We start from the raw sequence: 25,835 nt of genomic DNA on the forward strand, positions 1-25,835 counted from the left end.
GAGACATGAGGGAGGGGGGCATAATGAGACATGAGGGGAGGGGGGGCATAATGAGACATGAGGGAGGGGGGGCATAATGAGACATGAGGGAGGGGGGCATAATGAGACATGAGGAGGAGGCCATAATGAGACATGAGGGAGGAGGTCATAATGAGACATGAGGGAGGGTGGGGGCATAATGAGACATGAGGGAGGGGGCATAATGAGACATGAGGGAGGGGGCATAATGAGACATGAGGGAGACATGAGGGAGGGGGGCATAATGAGACATGAGGGAGGGGGGCATAATGAGACATGAGGGAGGAGGCCATAATGAGACATGATCGAGGGGAGGGGCATAATGAGACATGAGGGAGGAGGCCATAATGAGACATGAGGGAGGGGGGCATAATGAGACATGAGGGGGGGGGCATAATGAGACATGAGGGAGGGGGGCATAATGAGACATGAGGGAGGGGGGCATAATGAGACATGAGGGAGGGTGGGGGCATAATGAGACATGAGGGAGGGGGCATAATGAGACATGAGGGAGGGGGCATAATGAGACATGAGGGAGACATGAGGGAGGGGGGGCATAATGAGACATGAGGGAGGGGGGCATAATGAGACATGAGTGAGGAGGCCATAATGAGACATGATCGAGGGGGAGGGGCATAATGAGACATGAGGGAGGAGGCCATAATGAGACATGAGGGGGGGGGGCATAATGAGACATGAGGGAGGGGGGGTCATAATGAGACATGAGGGAGGGGGTCATAATGAGACATGAGGGAGGAGGCCATAATGAGACATGAGGGAGGAGGCCATAATGAGACATGAGGGAGGGGGGCATAATGAGACATGAGGGGAGGGGGGGCATAATGAGACATGAGGGAGGGGGAGCATAATGAGACATGAGGGAGGGGGGCATAATGAGACATGAGGGAGGGGGGGGGCATAATGAGACATGAGGGAGGGGGCATAATGAGACATGAGGGAGGGGGCATAATGAGACATGAGGGAGGGGGGCATAATGAGACATGAGGGAGGGGGGGCATAATGAGACATGAGGGAGGGGGGCATAATGAGACATGAGGGAGGGGGCATAATGAGACATGAGGGAGGGGGGCCATAATGAGACATGAGGGAGGGGGGCCATAATGAGACATGAGGGAGGGGGCATAATGAGACATGAGGGAGGGGGCATAATGAGACATGAGGGAGGAGGCCATAATGAGACATGAGGGAGGAGGCCATAATGAGACATGAGGGAGGCATAATGAGACACGAGGAGGCATAATGAGACATGAGGGAGGGGGCATAATGAGACATGAGGGAGGGGGGGCATAATGAGACATGAGGGAGGGGGGGCATAATGAGACATGAGGGAGGGGGGCATAATGAGACATGAGGGAGGAGGCCATAATGAGACATGAGGGGGGGGGCATAATGAGACATGAGGGAGGGGGCATAATGAGACATGAGGGAGACATGAGGAGGGCATAATGAGACATGAGGGAGGGGGGCATAATGAGACATGAGGGAGGGGGTCATAATGAGACATGAGGGGGGGCATAATGAGACATGAGGGAGGGGGGGCATAATGAGACATGAGGGAGGGGGCATAATGAGACATGAGGGAGGGGGCATAATGAGACATGAGGGAGGGAGGGGCATAATGAGACATGAGGGAGGGAGGGGGCATAATGAGAGATGAGGGAGGGGGCATAATGAGACATGAGGGAGGGGAGGCATAATGAGACATGAGGGAGGGGGGCATAATGAGACATGAGGAGATGGCATAATGAGACATGAGGGAGACATGAGGGAGGGGGGCATAATGAGACATGAGGAGGGGGGGCATAATGAGACATGAGGGAGAGGGCATAATGAGACATGAGGGAGACATGAGGGAGACATGAGGGAGAGGGCATAATGAGACATGAGGGAGACATGAGGGAGGGGGGGCATAATGAGACATGAGGGAGGGGGGCATAATGAGACATGAGGGAGGGGGTGGCATAATGAGACATGAGGGGAGACATGAGGGAGGGGGCATAATGAGACATGAGGGAGGGGGGCATAATGAGACATGAGGGAGGAGGCCATAATGAGACATGATAGGGGGAGGGGCATAATGAGACATGAGGGAGGAGGCCATAATGAGACATGAGGGAGGGGGCATAATGAGACATGAGGGAGGGGGCATAATGAGACATGAGGGAGGAGGCCATAATGAGACATGAGGGAGGGCATAATGAGACATGAGGGAGGGGGCATAATGAGACATGAGGGAGGGGGGGCATAATGAGACATGAGGGAGGGGGGGGCATAATGAGACATGAGGGAGGGGGGCATAATGAGACATGAGGGGGGGCATAATGAGACATGAGGGAGGGGGGCATAATGAGACATGAGGGAGGGGGCATAATGAGACATGAGGGAGGGGGCATAATGAGACATGAGGGAGGGGGCCATAATGAGACATGAGGGAGGGGGCCATAATGAGACATGAGGGAGGGGGGCATAATGAGACATGAGGGAGGGGGCATAATGAGACATGAGGGAGGGGGGCATAATGAGACATGAGGGAGGGGGGCATAATGAGACATGAGGGAGGGGGGGCATAATGAGACATGAGGGAGGGGCATAATGAGACATGAGGGAGGGGGGCATAATGAGACATGAGGGAGGGGGGGCATAATGAGACATGAGGAGGGGGGGCATAATGAGACATGAGGGAGGGGGGCATTATGAGACATGAGGGAGGGGGGCATAATGAGACATGAGGGAGGGGGGGCATAATGAGACATGAGGGAGGGGGGCATAATGAGACATGAGGGAGGGGGCATAATGAGACATGAGGGAGGGGGGCATAATGAGACATGAGGGAGGGGGGCATAATGAGACATGAGGGAGGGGGGGCCATAATGAGACATGAGGGAGGGGGGCATAATGAGACATGAGGGAGGGGGGCATAATGAGACATGAGGGAGGAGGCCATAATGAGACATGAGGGAGGGGGGGCATAATGAGACATGAGGGAGGGGGGCATAATGAGACATGAGGGAGGAGGCCATAATGAGACATGAGGGAGGGGGGGCATAATGAGACATGAGGGAGGGGGGCATAATGAGACATGAGGGAGGGGGCATAATGAGACATGAGGAGGAGGCCATAATGAGACATGATCGAGGGGGGGGCATAATGAGACATGAGGGAGGAGGCCATAATGAGACATGATCGAGGGGAGGGGCATAATGAGACATGAGGGAGGAGGCCATAATGAGACATGAGGGAGGGGGGGGGGCATAATGAGACATGAGGGAGGGGGGCATAATGAGACATGAGGGAGGAGGCCATAATGAGACATGAGGGGGGGGGCATAATGAGACATGAGGGAGGGGGGGCATAATGAGACATGAGGGAGGGGGGGGCATAATGAGACATGAGGGAGGGGGAGGCATAATGAGACATGAGGGGGCATAATGAGACATGAGGAGGGGGCATAATGAGACATGAGGGAGGGGGCATAATGAGACATGAGGGAGGGGGGGCATAATGAGACATGAGGGGGGGGCATAATGAGACATGAGGGAGGGGGCATAATGAGACATGAGGGAGGGGGCATAATGAGACATGAGGGGAGGGGGGCATAATGAGACATGAGGGAGGGGGGCATAATGAGACATGAGGGAGGGGGCATAATGAGACATGAGGGAGGGGGGCATAATGAGACATGAGGGAGGGGGGCATAATGAGACATGAGGGAGAGGGCATAATGAGACATGAGGGAGAGGGCATAATGAGACATGAGGGAGACATGAGGGAGGGGGGGCATAATGAGACATGAGGGAGGGGGGGGAATAATGAGGCATGAGGGAGGGGGGGCATAATGAGACATGAGGGAGGGGGGGCATAATGAGACATGAGGGAGACATGAGGGAGGGGGGGGCATAATGAGACATGAGGGAGAGGGCATAATGAGACATGAGGGAGGGGGGCATAATGAGACATGAGGGAGGGGGGCATAATGAGACATGAGGGAGGAGGCCATAATGAGACATGAGGGAGGGGGGCATAATGAGACATGAGGGAGGGGGGCATAATGAGACATGAGGGAGGGGGGCATAATGAGACATGAGGGAGGGGAGGCATAATGAGACATGAGGGAGGGGGGCATAATGAGACATGAGGGAGGGGGCATAATGAGACATGAGGGAGGGGGGGCATAATGAGACATGAGGGAGGGGGGCATAATGAGACATGAGGAGGGGGGGCATAATGAGACATGAGGGAGGGGGCATAATGAGACATGAGGGAGGGGGCATAATGAGACATGAGGGAGGGGGGCATAATGAGACATGAGGGAGGGGGGCATAATGAGACATGAGGGAGGGGGCATAATGAGACATGAGGGAGGGGGGCATAATGAGACATGAGGGAGGGGGGCATAATGAGACATGAGGAGAGGGCATAATGAGACATGAGGGAGAGGGCATAATGAGACATGAGGGAGACATGAGGGAGGGGGGGCATAATGAGACATGAGGGAGGGGGGGGGAATAATGAGGCATGAGGGAGGGGGGCATAATGAGACATGAGGGAGGGGGGGCATAATGAGACATGAGGGGAGACATGAGGGAGGGGGGCATAATGAGACATGAGGGAGAGGGCATAATGAGACATGAGGGAGGGGGGGCATAATGAGACATGAGGGAGGGGGGGCATAATGAGACATGAGGGAGGAGGCCATAATGAGACATGATCGAGGGGGAGGGGCATAATGAGACATGAGGGAGGAGGCCATAATGAGACATGAGGGAGGGGGCATAATGAGACATGAGGGAGGGGGGGCATAATGAGACATGAGGGAGGGGGCATAATGAGACATGAGGGAGGGGGGCATAATGAGACATGAGGGAGGGGGGGGGGCATAATGAGACATGAGGGAGGGGGCATAATGAGACATGAGGGAGGTGGGGGCATAATGAGACATGAGGGAGGGGGGCCATAATGAGACATGAGGGGGGGGGGGCATAATGAGACATGAGGGAGGGGGCATAATGAGACATGAGGGAGGAGGCCATAATGAGACATGAGGGAGGGGGGCATAATGAGACATGAGGGAGGGGGGGCATAATGAGACATGAGGGAGGGGGCATAATGAGACATGAGGGAGGAGGCCATAATGAGACATGAGGGAGGGGGGGCATAATGAGACATGAGGGAGGGGGGCATAATGAGACATGAGGGAGGAGGCCATAATGAGACATGAGGGAGGGGGGCATAATGAGACATGAGGGAGGGGGCATAATGAGACATGAGGGAGGAGGCCATAATGAGACATGAGGGAGGGTGGGGCATAATGAGACATGAGGGAGGGTGGGGCATAATGAGACATGAGGGAGGGGGGGCATAATGAGACATGAGGGAGGGGGGCATAATGAGACATGAGGGAGGGGGGCATAATGAGACATGAGGGAGGAGGCCATAATGAGACATGAGGGGGGCATAATGAGACATGAGGGAGGAGTCCATAATGAGACATGAGGGAGGAGGCCATAATGAGACATGAGGGAGGAGGCCATAATGAGACATGAGGGAGGAGGCCATAATGAGACATGAGGGAGAGGGGCCATATTGAGACATGAGGGAGGAGGCCATAATGAGACATGAGGGAGGAGGCCATAATGAGACATGAGGGGAGGGGGCCGTAATGAAGCTTGGGAGGGGGCCATAATGAAGCTTGGGAGGGGGCCATAATGAAGCTTGGGAAGGGGCCATAATGAAGCTTGGGAGGGGCTATAATGAAGCTTGGGCGTGGGCCATAATGAAGCTTGGGAGGGGGCCATAATGAAGCTTGGGAGGGGCCATAATGAAGCTTGGGAGGGGGCCATAATGAACCTTGGGAGGGGGCCATAATGAACCTTGGGAGGGGGCCATAATGAACCTTGGGAGGGGGCCATAATGAACCTTGGGAGGGGGCCATAATGAACCTTGGGAGGGGGCCATAATGAACCTTGGGAGGGGGCCATAATGAACCTTGGGAGGGGGCCATAATGAACCTTGGGAGGGGGCCATAATGAGACATGAGGGAGGGAGGGGGCCATAATGAACCTTGGGAGGGGGCCATAATGAGACATGAGGGAGGGAGGGGGCCATAATGAAGCTTGGGAGGGGGCCATAATGAAGCTTGGGAGGGGGCCATAATGAACCTTGGGAGGGGGCCATAATGAGACATGAGGGAGGGAGGGGGCCATAATGAAGCTTGGGAGGGGGCCATAATGAACCTTGGGAGGGGGCCATAATGAACCTTGGGAGGGGGCCATAATGAGACATGAGGGAGGGAGGGGGCCATAATGAACCTTGGGAGGGGGCCATAATGAACCTTGGGAGGGGGCCATAATGAACCTTGGGAGGGGGCCATAATGAGACATGAGGGAGGGAGGGGGCCATAATGAAGCTTGGGAGGGGTTGAGTTCAGGGAAACCAACTGCATGGGACAGTACTGATAAGTGGAGAAACCGTTTAAGGCTCATATCACTTAGTTCCCTGCTTAGCAAGAATGAGGCAATGTTTAGCGATGAGGAGGAGACTCCACCCAAAGTGGGGTATGAATCCACCACATGTCTGTGTCTGAATTACAGCTGTAAAGACCCTTTGGGGAGAATTAACCTTCAGCTTCTCTAGTGTCCGTGAGTTACTTACTCTGAAAAATTAGAACCTAACAGTAGTCACCTGGAATGCATTTAAAATAAAAGTTGTGCCTTGTTAAAAGTTCATTTGTGGGATTTCTTTCCTCCTTAATACGTTTGAGCCGATCAGATGTGGTGTGACAAGGTAGGGTTGGTATACAGAAGATAGCCCTTTTTGGTAAAATACCAAGTCCATATTATTGCAAGAACAGCTCAAATAAGCAAAGAGACACGACAGTCCATCATTACTTTAAGAAATGAAGGTCAGTCAATATGGAAAATGTCAACAACTTTGACAGGTCATCTGATGCAGCACTCCAGCAGTCGCAATGTGGAAGACACATTTCAGTTGAATGCATTCAGTTGTACAACTGACTAGGTATCCCCTGGTTTTGTCGCACCTGGACTACTGTTCAGTCGTGTGGTCAGGTGCCACAAAGAGGGACTTGAGAAAATTGCAGTTGGCTCAGAACAGGGCAGCACGGCTGGCCCTTAGATGTACACAGAGAGCTAACATTAATTACATGCATGTCAATCTCTCATGGAAGAGAGATTGACTTCCTCTTTACTTGTTTTTGTAAGAGGTGTGGACAAGCTGAAGGTACCAAGCTGTCTGTTTAAAATACTAGCACACAGCTCAGACACCCATGCATACCCCAAAAGACATGCCACCAGAGGTCCCTTCATAGTCCCCAAGTTCAGAACAGACTATGGGAGGCACAGAGTACTACATAGAGCCGTGACTACATGGAACTCTATTCCACAGTACTACATAGAGCCATGACTACATGGAACTCTATTCCACAGTACTACATAGAGCCATGACTACATGGAACTCTATTCCACAGTACTACATAGAGCCATGACTACATGGAACTCTATTCCACAGTACTACATAGAGCCGTGACTACATGGAACTCTATTCCACAGTACTACATAGAGCCGTGACTACATGGAACTCTATTCCACAGTACTACATAGAGCCGTGACTACATGGAACTCTATTCCACAGTACTACATAGAGCCGTGACTACATGGAACTCTATTCCACAGTACTACATAGAGCCGTGACTACATGGAACTCTATTCCACAGTACTGCATAGAGCCGTGACTACATGGAACTCTATTCCACAGTACTACATAGAGCCGTGACTACAATGAACTCTATTCCACAGTACTACATAGAGCCATGACTACATGGAACTCTATTCCACAGTACTACATAGAGCCATGACTACATGGAACTCTATTCCACAGTACTACATAGAGCCATGACTACATGGAACTCTATTCCACAGTACTACATAGAGCCATGACTACATGGAACTATATTCCACAGTACTACATAGAGCCATGACTACATGGAACTCTATTCCACAGTACTACATAGAGCCATGACTACATGGAACTCCATTCCACAGTACTACATAGAGCCATGACTACATGGAACTCTATTCCACAGTACTACATAGAGCCATGACTACATGGAACTCTATTCCACAGTACTACATAGAGCCATGACTACATGGAACTCTATTCCACAGTACTACATAGAGCCATGGCTACATGGAACTCTATTCCACAGTACTACATAGAGCCATGACTACATGGAACTCTATTCCACAGTACTACATAGAGCCATGACTACATGGAACTCTATTCCACAGTACTACATAGAGCCGTGACTACATGGAACTCTATTCCACAGTACTACATAGAGCCGTGACTACATGGAACTCTATTCCACAGTACTACATAGAGCCGTGACTACATGGAACTCTATTCCACAGTACTACATAGAGCCGTGACTACATGGAACTCTATTCCACAGTACTACATAGAGCCGTGACTACAATGAACTCTATTCCACAGTACTACATAGAGCCATGACTACATGGAACTCTATTCCACAGTACTACATAGAGCCGTGACTACATGGAACTCTATTCCACAGTACTACATAGAGCCATGACTACATGGAACTCTATTCCACAGTACTGCATAGAGCCGTGACTACATGGAACTCTATTCCACAGTACTACATAGAGCCGTGACTACAATGAACTCTATTCCACAGTACTACATAGAGCCATGACTACATGGAACTCTATTCCACAGTACTACATAGAGCCATGACTACATGGAACTCTATTCCACAGTACTACATAGAGCCATGACTACATGGAACTCTATTCCACAGTACTACATAGAGCCATGACTACATGGAACTCTATTCCACAGTACTACATAGAGCCATGACTACATGGAACTCTATTCCACAGTACTACATAGAGCCATGACTACATGGAACTCCATTCCACAGTACTACATAGAGCCATGACTACATGGAACTCTATTCCACAGTACTACATAGAGCCATGGCTACATGGAACTCTATTCCACAGTACTACATAGAGCCATGACTACATGGAACTCTATTCCACAGTACTACATAGAGCCATGGCTACATGGAACTCTATTCCACAGTACTACATAGAGCCATGACTACATGGAACTCTATTCCACAGTACTACATAGAGCCATGACTACATGGAACTCTATTCCACAGTACTACATAGAGCCATGACTACATGGAACTCTATTCCACATCAGGTGACTGATGCAAGCAGTAAAATTAGATTTAAAAAGCAGATAAAAACACACCTTATGGAACAGCGAGGACTGAAGTAACACAAACATAGGCACATACACATGCATAAACAGGCATGATAACGTACACACACATACACATGGATGTTTTCGTTGTAGATATGTGGTAGTGGGGTAAAGTCCTAAGGGCACACTTTGTGTGTTGTAAATTCTGTAACGAATGTATTGTAATCTTTTTGAAATTGTATAACTGCCTTAATTTTGCCGGACCCCAGGAAGAGTAGCCGCCGCCTTGGATCCATAATAAATACAAATGCCCCCACACACAGGGCATGAGTGGTCACTGAATGGTTTGATGAGCATGAACACGATGTCAACCATATGCCATGGCAGTCTCAGTCACCAGATCTCAACCCAATTGAACACTTATGGGAGATTCTACCACAATCAACAAAACAACAAATGATAGAATTTATTGTGGAAGAATGGTGTCGCATCCCTCCAATTGACTTCCAGACACTTAGAAACTATGCCAAGGTGCATTGAAGCTGTTCTGGCTCGTAGTGGCCCAACACGCTATTAAGATACTATGTTGGTGTTTCCTCTATCTTGGCAGTTACCAGTATTAAACACCTGTTGAGGTGAGAGTACTTACATTGTCTCTATGATGTTGCCCACCTTGTGCTGGTAGGCCCTTCTATGCAGGCAGTTGCGTGTGTGGAACATGTCATACAGATTACCCACTTCCTGTATGTGGACAACACACATGGATATCACCACTAGACTAAGCTATTCCCTACTTTACCAAAAGTTGAATGAAAACATAAATGAAGGGAATGAATAGGAGGTGTAACTGGGCCAAGCAGAAGCATTTACCTTGTCTCGGGTGTGTGGGCCTGGTGTAACTGGGCCAAGCAGAAGCATTTACCTTGTCTCGGGTGCAGATGTGCTTCTTCCCGTCCACCTCACACACACGGGCAAACTTGAGAAAGCGACGGTAGTCAAAGTTATTTTGGATACCCAGGTGGAAGCAGTCCCTGTGGGGTGAGAAAGTGAGGGAGTCTCTGTTGGTTTTGTCTGGGTTTTCCTTTACCTGGCATTAATAAAATTAAAATCATTTTCAATGTTCCTGTTGTCATTTAAGTAAAAAAAAAGGATCTCACTAAACAAAATGTAAATGTTTATGCATTTCCTTTGCTCTACAATGAAATGGTAGTTCCACAAGATGAGTGTCTTGTATTATTTTAAGCAGAAATTGTGCGTCAATATTGGAATTTTAAAGCCTGTTATATTAAATGAAGTGCCCTTTAATATAGACCACATGGAGAATTCAATTCATCAGATTTTATATGAATAAAGGCTTAAGTGCTAAAATTCTGCATTTTGACACGTCCCTACACCAACCCTGTCACTTCCAGCAAGATTTTAACCCATTTCATTTCTAACCCATTTTTTGTGTGAAGCTTCCATTCAAATGCTACTCCCTGTTGCACACAACAAGAGTCCATTTCCTGTCACAAGGGGGATTTATGGCAGATTTCGATGAAATCTGACTTTTAGATATGAAATATACGTATTATTCATGTCACTGAGGGAGAGAGGGGAACGTATAAGGTTTACATTCTGTCAGGATATGTTATTGTTAGACATCAGGGATCCTATGGGAGGAGAAGACACACAGTCTGGTACAAGTGATCATGACAGCCGTGAGTTAGAGAAGAGTGAGCAATTTGGGCAGAGGTCAGGTTAGATGAAGTGAAGAAGAACATATATGACTCACCACCAGGATTCGGTCTTATGTAGCAAAATGTGAAATGGTGTAGAGACTAGGGTTGCAAGGGTCGGAAACTTTCCCGGAAATATTCCATTGGAAGTTAAGCCCGGGAATTTGGGAATTTTTTTTCATAAAAAAAAAAAAGAAGTTCTTATAACAGTGAACCTTTTGTATGGGATACACATTAGGCAATTCTAGGTCTTGTGGCATATTTTTGTTAAACTATCCCCAATTCAATGGAATTGCAACCCTCTACATGCACAGTGCATTCTTCCATCACATGTACAGCTGATTCTCAAGATCTTGCACACTAATGAGATGCTATTGAGCCCACACTACTACACTGTCTGGGCCAACGACTACATGCTTTCTGGGAAGTTTTGATGACAATACTGGGTGGGGTGAATATATTTTATGACATAAATCATTTTTTGTTAACTAGTAAACAGTAGCCTGTTTAAATAATTTCTAACTTGTTAACAATTCCCGCTAGTTAGTTTTTGCTACTATGTGGGTTTTAGCTTGCTTGAGCCTGTTAACTGAGGAGTGTTAATTCACCTGTTTTCATACAGGTTTCATTTTAAAACATTTACCTGACAAATTAGTTGTTTAATCTAAACTACTTAACTATTTATCTGTATATGGAATTGTATTTGTTGTTTCCTTTACTCATTTTTTTCTAATCTTTACAGGAAAATCCCACAGGCACTATCTGATGTGTGGAGACATTTCACTGCAGGTCATGTAGAAGGACAAGCTGTGTACATTTACAAATACTGTGCCAAATAATATGTGAAGAATGCAACAAAGATGCAGAATCATCTGGCCAAGTGCATAAAGTTCCCTCAGCGCTCACAACAAGCAACCTCTGACAATTCGAGGTGAAGATGATGAATCAGACACCTTATCAATAGCAACAGCTCATGGTCCTCCTGGAATCAGAAGTTTATTTGACTCAATGGAGGGAAGTAGTCAGAGAAATGCTGATGAATGTCTTGCTCAAGCTGTGTAAGCAACTGGTTCACCTCTGATGCTCACAGGCAATGTGTATTGGCTTTTTCTTTGCAACTCTGCCTAGAAGGCCAGCGTCCCGGAGTCGCCTCTTCACTGTTGATGTTGAGACTGGTGTTTTGCAGGTAATATTTAATGAAGCTGCCAGTTGAGGACTTGTGAGTCATCGGTTTCTCAAACAAGAGACTCTAATGTACTTGTTCTCTTGCTCAGTTGTGCCCCGGGGCCTCCCACTCCTCTATCTATTCTGGTTAGAGCCAGTTTGCGCTGTTCTGTGAAGGGTGTAGTACACAGCGTTGTATGAGATCTTCAGTTTCTTGGCAATTTCTTGCATGGAATAGCCTTCATTTCTCAGAACAAGAATAGACTGATGAGTTTCAGAAAGAAAGGTCTTTGTTTCTGGCCATTTTGAACCTGTAATTAAACCCACAAATGCTGATGCTCCAGATACTCAACTAGTCTAAAGAAGACCAGTTTTATTGCTTCTTTAAATCAGAACAACAGTTTTCAGCTGTGCTAATATAATTGCAAAAGGGTTTTCTAATGATCAATTAGACTTTTCAAATGATAAACTTGAATTAGCTAACACAAGGTGCTATTGTAACACTGGAGTGATTGTTTCTGATAATGGGCCTCTGTACGCCTATGTAGATACTCCATTAAAAATCCGCTGGTCAAATACTCCAGCCACCCTAGTCATAGACTGTTCTCTCTGCTACTGCACGGCAAGCGGTACCGGAGCGCCAAATTTAGATCCAAAAGGCTTCTTAACAGCTTCTACACCCCAAGCCATAAGACTCCTGAACAGCTAATCAAAGGGCTACCCAGACCCCTCTTTTACACTGCTACTCTCCATTTATAATCTATGCATAGTCACTTTAACTCTACCTACATGTACATAATACCTCAATTACTTTGACTAACCGGTGCCCCCACACATTGACTCTGTATCGGCACCCCCTGTAAAAAGCCTCGCTTGTTATTTTACTGCTGCTGTTAATTTGTTACTTTCATTTTCTACTTATCTATTTTTTACCTAAGACTTCATGTAATTTTTTTCTTAACTTCTTAAAGCATTGTTGGTTAAGGGCTTGTAAGTAAGCATTTCACTATAAAGTCTATTTGGCGCATTTGACAAAAAAAAAACGTTTTTACCAGCAAAAATATTTTTTTCCTGCTAAAATTACACCAACTAAAATTACACCAATTACACCAACAAAACAGATGAGCATGCTTTGTAATGTTTCTGAAAAAAAAGAAATGTAATACTAGAAAGAAGCAATGTGGTATATTGTTTAACCGTTTGCGTGTAGGGGGCAGTATTTTCGTTTTTGGCAAAAACATACCCATTTGAAACGGCCTATTTCTCAGCCCCAGAAACTAGAATATGCATATAATTGTCAGATTAGGATAGAAAACACTCTAAAGTTTCCAAAACTGTCAAAATATTGTCTGTGAGTATAACAGAACTGATATTGCAGGCGAAAACCTGAGGAAAATCCAATCAGGAAGTGCCTCTTATTTTGAAACCTCTCTGTTCCTATACATGCCTATCCTCCATTTAAAGGGATATCAACCAGATTCCTTTTTCTATGGCTTCCCTAAGGTGTCCACAGTCTTTAGACATAGTTTCAGGCTTTTATTTTGAAAAATTAGCGAGAGAGATCACATTGCGTAAGTGGATAGGTGGGGGCTCTCAGAATGAGTTTTGCGTAACAGAGTAAAGAGGCCATTGTTTCTCCAGGTCCTTTTGAAAAACCTACACTCCCGGTTGATATATTATCGAATATATATTTTAAAAACAACCTGAGGATTGATTATAAAAAACATTTGACATGTTTCTGTGGACATTATGGATATTATTTGGAATTTTCGTCTGCGTTGTGGATTTCTGAACATAACGCGACAAACAAACGGAGGTATATAAAAATAATGGAACAAAATGAACATTTGTTGTGTAACTGGGAGTCTCGTGAGTGAAAACATCCGAAGATCATCAAAGGTAAACGATTAATTAGCTTTTCTGATTTTCGTGACCAAGCTACCTGATACTAAGTGTACTTAATGTTTGTCATGCGATCGATAAACTTACACAAATGCTTGGATTGCTTTCGCTGTAAAGCATAATTTCAAAATCTGAGACGACAGGTGGATTAACAAAAGGCTAAGCTGTGTTTTGCAATATTGCACTTGTGATTTCATGAATATGAATATTTTTTTGTAATATTATTTGACTGTGCTATGCTATTCAGAGTTGCTGATGACAATTATCCCGCTACCGGGATGGGGTGCGTCAACAAGTTAATTTCATTTTTTTTAACCAAAATATCACAGATGAGACAAAAAAATTCACCTGCCCCTTTAAGGGCGGGAGGTTACCGTGGTAGCATGACTCGAGTCATGTTAGTGCCTATGAGATTGAGTCTGACTAGTAGAAGATTTGTCTTCTCTTCCCTAGCAGTTGAAAGTCAAACATAGAGAAACAACAGCTTGTGAACAAAACAATGTAAATAGACAAGAAACACAAGGACAAAGTCTCACTTCAGTAGACTTTAGTTTCAAGTAAATTAGACCAACTTTTATAGTTTTATGCCTGTGAGCAGCGCTTCTGAAAATATAGATTTCACTCAGCTATTCAAATGCGCACATTATAGCCAGACAGTGTTGAAGTGCAAGGTGGAATAGGCTATATAGGATTCATAGTTCTTTGGCTACAAAACAGCAGCATTTATTTTGCTATAAATGTGATCATACTTTTTATTCACAAATGCAAGTGAAATGCTCTCACTGTGGAGCCCTGACCACCCACCAACGTGGCTGGTGAAATAAACATCTTACCTGCCAATGCCAAAATCTACCCGCATTTGGCAGGTGTTCATTTTAGGCCCTGAAGATTATTTAAGAAAAGTTACCCATACTATTTTCCTAATATACTCCAATGTTCCTATGTAATTGTTAGATCTCTAATATAGCTAATACTCCAATGTTCCTATGTAATTGTTAGATCTCTAATATAGCTTACTCCAGTAATTGATCATGGTTTCTAAAAGGGATAAACTCCAACTGGGGGACTCACCTGGCGAAGTAGTCCCACTTGTCTACATCGATGCCGTTCCTTTTGTTGGCCACAATCTCATAGAGGAAGGACTTCTCCTCTGGTCGGCCCTTATATGGCCACTGTGGAGGGAAAAAGAACAGACTCAGACTACAGACAGAAACTCCAAATTAGTTCAAATTAGCTTAAATTCAACCCGTAGACAATGAAATGCTAGAAAGCATAAATAAATCATATTCATGAAGTAATATTGATTGATGTTTGTTGACTGATTAATGTTGATTGATGATTGTAACGTTTACCGCCCTAGCGGTGAAGGTTTCAGTGAGGAGGCAACAAGGGTCAGAGTGGCTTTCAGGTGTTGATTTATTCAGTTTACCCCCAATTTATATTTTCTGTTTTGTTATCGTCATGTTTGAGCTTCTTCACCGAAACTTCCACCACTAGGGCGGTCTCCGTTACCATTGGTGTCAGAAGTGGGAAACGAACCCACACCTCCATGATTCTTAAATTGGTTGATTGACTGACTAACCGGCTCACTGGCTGGCTGACTTACTCCCTGGCTGAGGGGGACAGTGTTCTGTGGTCCAGCAATCTGCTCCTTGATGAAGACCAGGTCATCAGGAAGGACCAGGCCATGCTCCTTCATCGCCGGCTCCAAGGCGTTCTCACACACCAGGTGGTCAAACATGGCCAGGGACGCCTCCTCGTGCTGTAACACACACAACGTGAGCGTACACACAAATACAGCGGACCTGTTTGACACAGGAAGATATTGACACAAACAACAGCACAGACATGTAGACAGAGCAAAAAAGGAGGAAACGAGAGAGGATGAGGAAAGAAAGGTCTTACATTCCACTTAGATTCTGGACGCACTTTGGGGATGAACATCCCATCAAACATATGGGAGAAAGGACCATGACCTGGAGAGTGAGAGATATCACATTTATGAGAAAGTAAGATTGAAAAAAAAGTGTGTATATATGTGTGTGGTGTGTGTGTGTGTGTGTGTGGTGTGGTGTGGTGTGTGTGTTGTGTGTGTGTGAGACTCACCCAGGTCGTGACAGAGACCGGCGATCTGGACACACAATATGTCTCTATGAGAGATGAAGAGCTCTGGTTGTCTCTCATTCAACTCCTGGACCAGCGAACCTGCCAGGTAGCCCACCCTGAAACACACGACCACAACAACCATTTTACAACTCAGGAAACCTGCTAAGTAACCACTGGGAACTGGGAGCTTAACGAAGGGGCTGAAAAAGAACCAGGACAGTTTCTATTGTGCCTTTTGAAATCAAATCAAATCTTATTTGTCACATACACATGGTTAACAGATGTTAATGCGAGTGTAGCAAAATGCTTGTGCTTCTAGTTCCGACCATTCAGTAATATCTAACAAGTAATCTAACAATTTCACAAGTACTACCTTTTAAACACAAGTGTAAAGGAATTAATAAGAATATGTACATAGAAATATATGGATGAGCGATGGCCGTGCGGCATAGACAAGATGCAGTAGATGGTAGAGAGTACAGTATATACATATGAGATGAGTAATGTAGGGTATGCAGTGTAGTTTAGTAGGATGGAGGCTGTATGGATCTGTAACTACTACAGTGTAGTTTAGTAGGATGGAGGCTGTATGGATCTGTAACTACTGGTGATGCGTTGTGCAGACCTCACTACCCTCTGGAGAGCCTTACGGTTGTGGGCGAAGCAGTTGCGGTGATACAGCCCGACAGGATGCTCTCGATTGTGCATCTGTAAATGTTTGTGAGTGTTTTTGGAGATAAGCCAAATTTCTTCAGCCTCCTGAGGTTGAAGAGGCGCTGTTGCACCTTCTTCACCACGCTGTCTGTGTGGGTGGACCAATTCAGTTTGTCCATGGTGTGTACGCCGAGGAACTTAAAAAAAACTTTCCACCTTCTCCACTATTGTCCCGTCGATGTGGATAGGGGGGTGCTCTCTCTGCTGTCCAAGTCCATGATCATCTCCTTTGTTTTGCTGACGTTGAGTGTGAGGTTATTTTCCTGACACCACACACACTTTGAATGCAGGGTAGGGCCTCTAAAACCACATAAACTAAATGCCAATTTGCGCATGTACACTCCACATCTTGGATTTAAAAAGGTGTACACACCCTATATAGGTCAAGCCCACACACCTTTAAACTATGAAGTGCTCAGGCACCCACACTTGTACTCTATGCTAGTGCATACTTACACACACTCCTACATACCCTATGGAGTGCTCAGGCACCCACACTTGTACTCTATGCTAGTGCATACTTACACACACTCCTACATACCCTATGGAGTGTTCGAAGCGGTTGTGGGAGGCTCCAGGGAAGACAAAGTATGTTCCTCCCAGCTGCTTAATGTGGCGGAGCCTCTGGAACTGAGGGGTGTCGATGATACGGACCAGCAGAGGATGCATCTCTACATGGCCATGGATGGGGTCATTAAACACCTACAGGAGACAATAATATATCTTATTGTTGATACTACTCTTCCTCTATTTTTCCCTCTCTGGAATAGAAAAGGGTGCAGCTCTAGGTATGTGGCTGTGGTTAGAGTACTCTTGCAATAAAAATGAAAAACATTATAAAACAGGGAATAGAGAACATGGAAAAAAAACAGCTATTACTCAGGGTGTTTTACTTCTTTCACAATAATAAATAAATAAAATAAAAATGAAGTACAATGTGGTTGAGGTGATTCTCTTCCATGCATTGTTCTCTATCTATACCTCTCCCTGGCCATCAGCCTCTTAATGTGAGCTCAAAGTCAATGTTTCCCCTTTTGCTAAATCATTTCCGGGTCAAACATTTTCAGTGTAAACCTAAAGGACTAAAACCAGATATAAAGTAGGTAGAAAAGACAATGGAGCCATATTGTTTTTTAATAAGATCACATTTAAGAACGAACAATCACCAAAATAAAAACTAGACAAAGCAGGGAGAATCTAAGATGTCATGGGGCCTCCATTGATTTTGTTATAATGTTTGAGTCACTCAGATAGCATAAGAACAAGGCATAATGTTAACTCAGCCCCATGGCAAAATGTGTAGAATTGCAGGATATTAACTTTGAAACTGCAACTTTTCTCTCAGCCCAATGACAAATACATAGAATAGCTGGAAACTAGCTTTAAACTTGAAAATTGTATTTCTGCCCCATAGTAAAATGTGTAGAATTTCAGAAAAATCAGTTTAAAAGAGCAACACTTGGTCTCTGCAGCCAAGAGGGCCTCTAAAACCTCTATTGCGTTACCTTGGTCTCTGCTGCAATCTGCCACAGCTTCCTCAGGCAGTGCAGAATCTGCAGCCGTGTGCCAAGAGGCCTGAGGAGAGAGAGAGAGTCCGTTCATAATCATGACACCAAAATCAGAACATCACAATCCTCAAGAAATTGACTAAGAGAAATCTGTCACAACAAATACACCAAAATTAGAAAGTGCACATTAGATTGACATACCACTGAAGATTGGTACACCGAAATGACCACACCCCATACCGAAACCACACCACACATACCCTATGCCCATATTCTCCAGATGTGTCTCTGTAAGGTATCGTAACCCCACTCCTGTTATCTGTTGCTCTGTGTGGGGAAAAACCAAACAAAAAGGACAGATCATCTTTCCTGTGTGCAAGTCTACCAACCTTCCTCTTCATTAGATAGAATCAGTTACATTACATTTACATTTAAGTCAGAGCGATTTACAAATTGGTGCATTCACCTTATATTTGGCTGGAACAACCTTGATGCTGGGCACTAACAGATACCAGAGAGAAAGTAAGGAGGGTAGATTGTAATGGGGGATGGATGGATGGTTACTTAGCCCAATAATGGATTAAAGGAGCCTAATGGTACTCCTTATGGTCGGGTGGGAAATGTACTTTTTGGTCCACCAGGGTGGAAAATTCATAAAGAAATCACAGAAAATGCATGCACATGTTTTGTAATGATAAAACACTTATTGAATGGTTTTGAAATGGATTAAAAGTGATGTCAAAGAAAAGAGCACGACAGATAGTAGTAGATATTAGAGAGTGTTCCAGCGGGAAAGGTCTCCATATTTCTCTCTATTGTTTGAACCTATGCTGTACCACACCCCATTTTCACCACTGTAATGTTGAAACTCTCATCTTACAGAGCTGACAAACACATAAAAAAATATTCTCACAAATTCACTGTGTGACCACCTGCCAATGTGGATGGAAATATTACATTCCACCTGCCAATGTGGATGGAAATATTACATTCTACCTGCCAATGTGGATGGAAATATTACATTCCACCTGCCAATGTGGATGGAAATATTACATTCCACCTGCCAATGTGGATGGAAATATTACATTCCACCTGCCAATGTGGATGGAAATATTACATTCCACCTGCCAATGTGGATGGAAATATTACATTCTACCTGCCAATGTGGATGGAAATATTACATTCTACCTGTCAATGTGGATGGAAATATTACATTCTACCTGCCAATGTGGATGGAAATATTACATTCTACCTGTCAATGTGGATGGAAATATTACATTCTACCTGCCAATGTGGATGGAAATATTACATTCTACCTGTCAATGTGGATGGAAATATTACATTCTACCTGTCAATGTGGATGGAAATATTACATTCTACCTGTCAATGTGGATGGAAATATTACATTCTACCTGCCAATGTGGATGGAAATATTACATTCTACCTGTCAATGTGGATGGAAATATTACATTCTACCTGTCAATGTGGATGGAAATATTACATTCTACCTGCCAATGTGGATGGAAATATTACATTCTACCTGCCAATGTGGATGGAAATATTACATTCTACCTGCCAATGTGGATGGAAATATTACATTCTACCTGTCAATGTGGATGGAAATATTACATTCTACCTGTCAATGTGGATGGAAATATTACATTCTACCTGTCAATGTGGATGGAAATATTACATTCTACCTGTCAATGTGGATGGAAATATTACATTCTACCTGTCAATGTGGATGGAAATATTACATTCTACCTGTCAATGTGGATGGAAATATTACATTCTACCTGTCAATGTGGATGGAAATATTACATTCTACCTGTCAATGTGGATGGAAATATTACATTCTACCTGCCAATGTGGATGGAAATATTACATTCTACCTGTCAATGTGGATGGAAATATTACATTCTACCTGTCAATGTGGATGGAAATATTACATTCTACCTGTCAATGTGGATGGAAATATTACATTCTACCTGTCAATGCCAAAATATACTAACATTTAGCTGGTGGCTAGTGTTAATTTCCCACCCTGCTTATAGTCCAAGGAGCTTATATGTTCTGTTTAAAAGGTTGAATTGGCTCTGGAAAACAAAACAGCCAAATACTCCATCTAAACGTAAATCGATTCTCAATTGCGGTACGGTTCTAGAAACAGAAATCCTTATACTTTCATATCACATCAAAATAATATCACAACTGAAAAATACACACTTACTGTACACTGTTTTAACACAGTTGCAGCAGGCAGTATTTTTTAGTGACAACACGTTTGTGGTGTCTGTCTTCCGATTAATTAGCACAGGTAGACTATTCTGTTGTAGTCTGATGGTTGATGGGGAAAATGGTGGAAGTGAATGCCGAGTTCGAACCACGTCGAGTGAAGCTGATGAAGATTAATGTTCTGAATGGACAACAGTCGAAAACTGAAATAAAAAATTAATTGTCAAAAATTGGAGTGAAGGATACGTCTATGAATGGTAATGAATCGCTTCTTGTTGGGATGCGTTTGTTGAGTAAGGATGTATTTGGGAAACCCACTTGAGGTGTTGAAAATGGTGAAGTGTATGCTGGGAAAAGACAAGACTGTCAGAGTGACAAGGAGTGGTCTTATTTTGATTCATTGCAGTGGGCCTTAATAAAATAATTTGGACAAGAAGAGTTTTGTGCTTTGAACTTCGAGAGTAGAGAGCCCGTCAAAGGAGTCATCTCAGGGGTGACGCAGGATGTTCAGATTTAATACCTGAAGAGAATTTCTGGTGTGGTTGGTGCCTGGAGTCTGACTGGGTGAATGGAGAACGAGGAAAGTCTAACGGTCCTGTTGTTTTATAAAGAGCATCTACCTTCACATGTGAAGTTTGGTTATGTACGATACGCTGTACGAGCTTTCATCCCCAAACCACTGCAGGTGTAAGAACTGTAAAGGATTGGACCATGTTTCAAGTGTGTGCAGAGTGAAGAACGGAAGGACGACGGTAACTATTAAGTTCTGACGTCTGCATTGGCAGCAATTTCGCGGAGCTGTTGTCAAGGAAGTGGGTTTGTGTTGATACAGGATGTACTGCCCCCAACTACCATCAACCAACCATGTAAATGCAGAGCAATACAGAGCCCTCCCTGTTGTTATACAATTTGGGAACGCCATGGCAATGCGGCATGGAGCTCGATTTGGCCTCTGGAGGCGCGAAATTGTGTCACACCCTCCATACGGAGCCTCCGACCACATTTTTGGATCAAGCATGAATTGGCTTTTAGTCTATTTTTTTATGTACCTTGATTTAACTAGGGAAGTTCAGTTAAGAACAAATTCTTATTTTACAATGCCAGCCTAACCCTGAGCAAGGCAGTTATCCCACTGTTCCCGGGCGGCGATGACGTGGATGTCGATTATGGCACTTAAATGCTGAAGACACATTTCAGTTGAATGCATTCAGTTATACAACTGACTAGGTATCAACCCTTCCCCTAACCCTCCTCTAACCCTGACAATGTTGGGCCAATTGTGCGCCACCCTATGGAACTCCCGATCTTGGCCGGTTGTGATACAGCCTGGGATCGAACCAGGGTCTGTAGTGACGCCTCTAGCAATGAGATGCAATGCCTTAGACCTGTGCACCACTCGGGAGCCCAATGGATTAGTTCACTGAGTGTGACGACCCGGTTTATAAGCGCGGATATCGACACTGCCACACAATCATGCTTTTGGGGCACAGTTTATAGCGCACTGAACTTCGGGCTAGAAGGTTGAGGGTTGAGGCCCATTCCTGACAGAGCTGGAGTAACTGAGTCATGTTTGTAGGCCTCCTTGCTCGCACAAGCCTTTTCAGTTCTGCCCACAAATTTTCTATAGGATTGAGGTCAGGACTTTGTGATGGCCACTCCAATACCTTGACTTTGTTGTCCTGAAGCCATTTTGCCACAACTTTGGAAGTATGCTTGGGATCATTGTCCATTTGGAAGACCCATTTGCGACCAAACTTTAACTTCCTGACCTATGTCTTGAGATGTTGTTTCAATATATCCACATAATTTTCTGTCCTCATGATGCCATCCATTTTGTGAAGTGCACCAGTCCCTCCTTCAGCAAAGCACCTCCACAACATGATGCTGCCACCCCCATGCTTCACGTTTGGGATGTTCTTCGGCTTACAAGCCTTCCCCCTTTTCCTCCAAACATAACGATGGTCATTCTGACCAAACAGTTCTATTTTTGTTTACCAGACCAGAGGACATTTCTCCAAAAAGTACAATATTTGTCCCCATGTGCAGTTGCAAACAGTAATCTGGCTTTTTTTTATGGAGGTTTAGGAGCAGTGGCTTCTTCCTTGCTGAGCGGCCTTTCAGGTTATGTCGTTTCCTCCAGCATCTTCACAAGGTCCTTTGCTGTTGTTCTGGGATTGATTTGCACTTTTCGCACCAATTAGGTTCATCTCTAGGTGACAGAACGCGTCTCCTTCCTGAGTGGTATGATGGCTGCGTGGTCCCATGGTGTTTATACTTCCATACTATTGTTTGGACAGATGAATGTGGTACCTTCAGGTGTTTGGAAATTGCTCCCAAGGATGAACCAGACTTGTGGAGGTCTACAATTTCTTTCCTGAGGTCTTGGCTGATTTCGTTTGATTTTCCGATGATGTCCAGCAAAGAGGCACCGAGTTTGAAGGTAGGCCTTGAAATACATCTACAGGTACACCTCCAATTGACTCAAATGATGTCAATTAGCCTATCAGAGACTTCTAAAGCCATGACATCGTTTTCTGGAATTTTCCAAGCTGTTTAAAGGCACAGTCAACTTAGTGTACGTAAACTTCTGACCCACTGGAATTGTGACACAGTGAATTAAGTGAAATAATCTGTCTGTGAACAATTGTTGGAAAATTACTTGTGCCATGCAGAAAAGTAATGTCTTAACCGACTTGCCAAAACTACAACCTAAGTGTATGTAAATTTCCGACTTCAACTGTAGTTAGCCTAGCTAGGGTACTGTAGTTCAAAGGACAATGTAAATGAGTCTTTAGGGTAGTGAACAGCCCCGTACATCACTGGGGCCAAGCTTCCTTCCATCCAGGACATCTATACCAGGCGGTGTCAGAGGAAGGCCCTATAGAGGGTAGTGTGAACAGCCCAGTACATCACTGGGGCCAAGCTTCTCTCCATCCAGGACCTCTATACCAGGCGGTGTCAGAGGAAGGCCCTATAGAGGGTAGTGCGAACAGCCCAGTACATCACTGGGGCCAAGCTTCTTTCCATCCAGGACCTCTATAACAGGCGGTGTCAGAGGAAGGCCCTATAGAGGGTAGTGCGAACAGCCCAGTACATCACTGGGGCCAAGCTTCTTTCCATCCAGGACCCCTATACCAGGCGGTGTCAGAGGAAGGCCCTATAGAGGGTAGTGCGAACAGCCCAGTACATCACTGGGGCCAAGCTTCTTTCCATCCAGGACCTCTATACCAGGCGCTGTTAAAGGAAGGCCCTAAAAATGGTCAAAGACTCCAGCCACCCTGGTCATAAACTGTTCTCTCTGCTACCACACGGCAAGAGGTACCGGAGCACCAAGTGTAGGTCCAAGAGGCTTCTAAACAGCTTCTACACCCAAGCAATAAGACTCCTGAACATCTAGTCAAATGGCTACCCAGACTATTCACATTCCCCCCCACACCACTGCCACTCTCTGTTGTCATCTATGAATAGTCACTTTAATTAACTCTACCCACATGTACATACTACCTCAACTAACCGGTGCCCCCACACATTGACTCTGTACCGGCACCCCCCTGTATTTATTGATATTTTTTTAAGGCTCCTCTTTAATTACTTGTAACTTAAATCTCTTATTCTTATGCATATTTTTTAACTGCACTGTCGGTTAGGGGCTTGTAAGTAAACATTTCACTGTAAGGTCTACTACACCTGTTGTATTCAGCATTTCACTGTAAGGTCTACTACACCTGTTGTATTCAGCATTTCACTGTAAGGTCTACTACACCTGCTGTATTCAGCATTTCACTGTAAGGTCTACTACACCTGTTGTATTCAGCATTTCACTGTAAGGTCTACTACACCTGTTGTATTCAGCATTTCACTGTAAGGTCTACTACACCTGTTGTATTCAGCATTTCACTGTAAGGTCTACTACACCTGCTGTATTCAGCATTTCACTGTAAGGTCTACTACACCTGTTGTATTCAGCATTTCACTGTAAGGTCTACTACACCTGTTGTATTCAGCATTTCACTGTAAGGTCTACTACACCTGTTGTATTCAGCATTTCACTGTAAGGTCTACCTAGACCTGTTGTATTCAGCATTTCACTGTAAGGTCTACTACACCTGCTGTATTCAGCATTTCACTGTAAGGTCTACTACACCTGTTGTATTCAGCATTTCACTGTAAGGTCTACTAGACCTGTTGTATTCAGCATTTCACTGTAAGGTCTACTACACCTGCTGTATTCAGCATTTCACTGTAAGGTCTACTACACCTGCTGTATTCAGCATTTCACTGTAAGGTCTACTACACCTGTTGTATTCAGCATTTCACTGTAAGGTCTACTACACCTGCTGTATTCAGCATTTCACTGTGAGGTCTACTACACCTGTTGTATTCAGCATTTCACTGTGAGGTCTACTACACCTGTTGTAATTCAGCATTTCACTGTAAGGTCTACTAGACCTGTTGTATTCAGCATTCCACTGTAAGGTCTACTACACCTGTTGTAGTCAGCATTTCACTGTAAGGTCTACTACACCTGTTGTATTCAGCATTCCACTGTAAGGTCTACTACACCTGTTGTAGTCAGCATTTCACTGTAAGGTCTACTAGACCTGTTGTATTCAGCATTCCACTGTAAGGTATACTACACCTGTTGTCTTCGGCGCATGTGACTAATACAATTTGATTTTAGCCAACAACAGCTGATCTAGTGGGCTAGCAATTCCTCTGCTGCTGACCCAGTCACTTTCTCTGCAGTTTAGTTTACCGTTACAAGCCACATTGGCTTGGTCAGTCAAATATCATGTGTATGTAGCTAGTTAGTGAAGACATGCAAAACAGTGATCACAACAATCGAACCTCTGAATTTCTCCTCCCATATCCCGAGCCCTTCCAGACGCATGTATCTGCAAGTGTCCTCGACACTCCACTGCCTTAAGTCCTCGTCCCGCGACAGCCCGGCATAAACTCTCTCCTCCGGGGTATTGAAATGGTCACTGTCCGCAGTCGGTAAATCTTCTCTGGAGCGCTTTCGCCTATCCATATTGATCGGTAATAGAATGCCTGTAACACAATAAAACAGCGCTCTCGTGGTAAACCACACCTTCTTCTTTGGGATTGGGCTGGCGGATCGTAGCCAACTTATAGGCGCATACACTGCCACCTACTGTATTGGAGTGTGGGGCCAGTCACAGCCGACCGACAT

At 45.1% G+C, this 25,835-nt stretch overlaps 1 protein-coding gene across 3 annotated transcripts in view; it reads right to left on the reverse strand.

Moving 5' to 3' along the window:
- The window catches only part of samhd1 (SAM domain and HD domain 1), a 42,037-nt gene extending 16,202 nt beyond the window's left edge, over positions 1-25,835 (reverse strand). The window contains exons 1-10 of one of the 3 annotated variants that reach the window (XM_029651711.2): positions 25,490-25,822; positions 18,667-18,733; positions 18,404-18,473; positions 17,440-17,600; positions 16,185-16,300; positions 15,984-16,054; positions 15,661-15,840; positions 15,150-15,250; positions 10,217-10,325; positions 9,944-10,035 (exon numbers count right to left, since the gene is read on the reverse strand). In XM_029651711.2, coding sequence (XP_029507571.1) covers positions 9,944-10,035; positions 10,217-10,325; positions 15,150-15,250; positions 15,661-15,840; positions 15,984-16,054; positions 16,185-16,300; positions 17,440-17,600; positions 18,404-18,473; positions 18,667-18,733; positions 25,490-25,673 — 1,151 coding nt within the window. In that variant the 5' untranslated portion in view covers positions 25,674-25,822. Of the gene's footprint in view, positions 1-9,943; positions 10,036-10,216; positions 10,326-15,149; positions 15,251-15,660; positions 15,841-15,983; positions 16,055-16,184; positions 16,301-17,439; positions 17,601-18,403; positions 18,474-18,666; positions 18,734-25,489 lie in introns of all 3 variants that reach the window. The other 2 variants (XM_029651712.2, XM_029651714.2) reach the window with 2 other exon arrangements.

This window comes from Oncorhynchus nerka, linkage group LG20 (genome assembly GCF_034236695.1).
Source record: "Oncorhynchus nerka isolate Pitt River linkage group LG20, Oner_Uvic_2.0, whole genome shotgun sequence".
Classification (NCBI taxonomy): Eukaryota; Metazoa; Chordata; class Actinopteri; order Salmoniformes; family Salmonidae; genus Oncorhynchus; species Oncorhynchus nerka.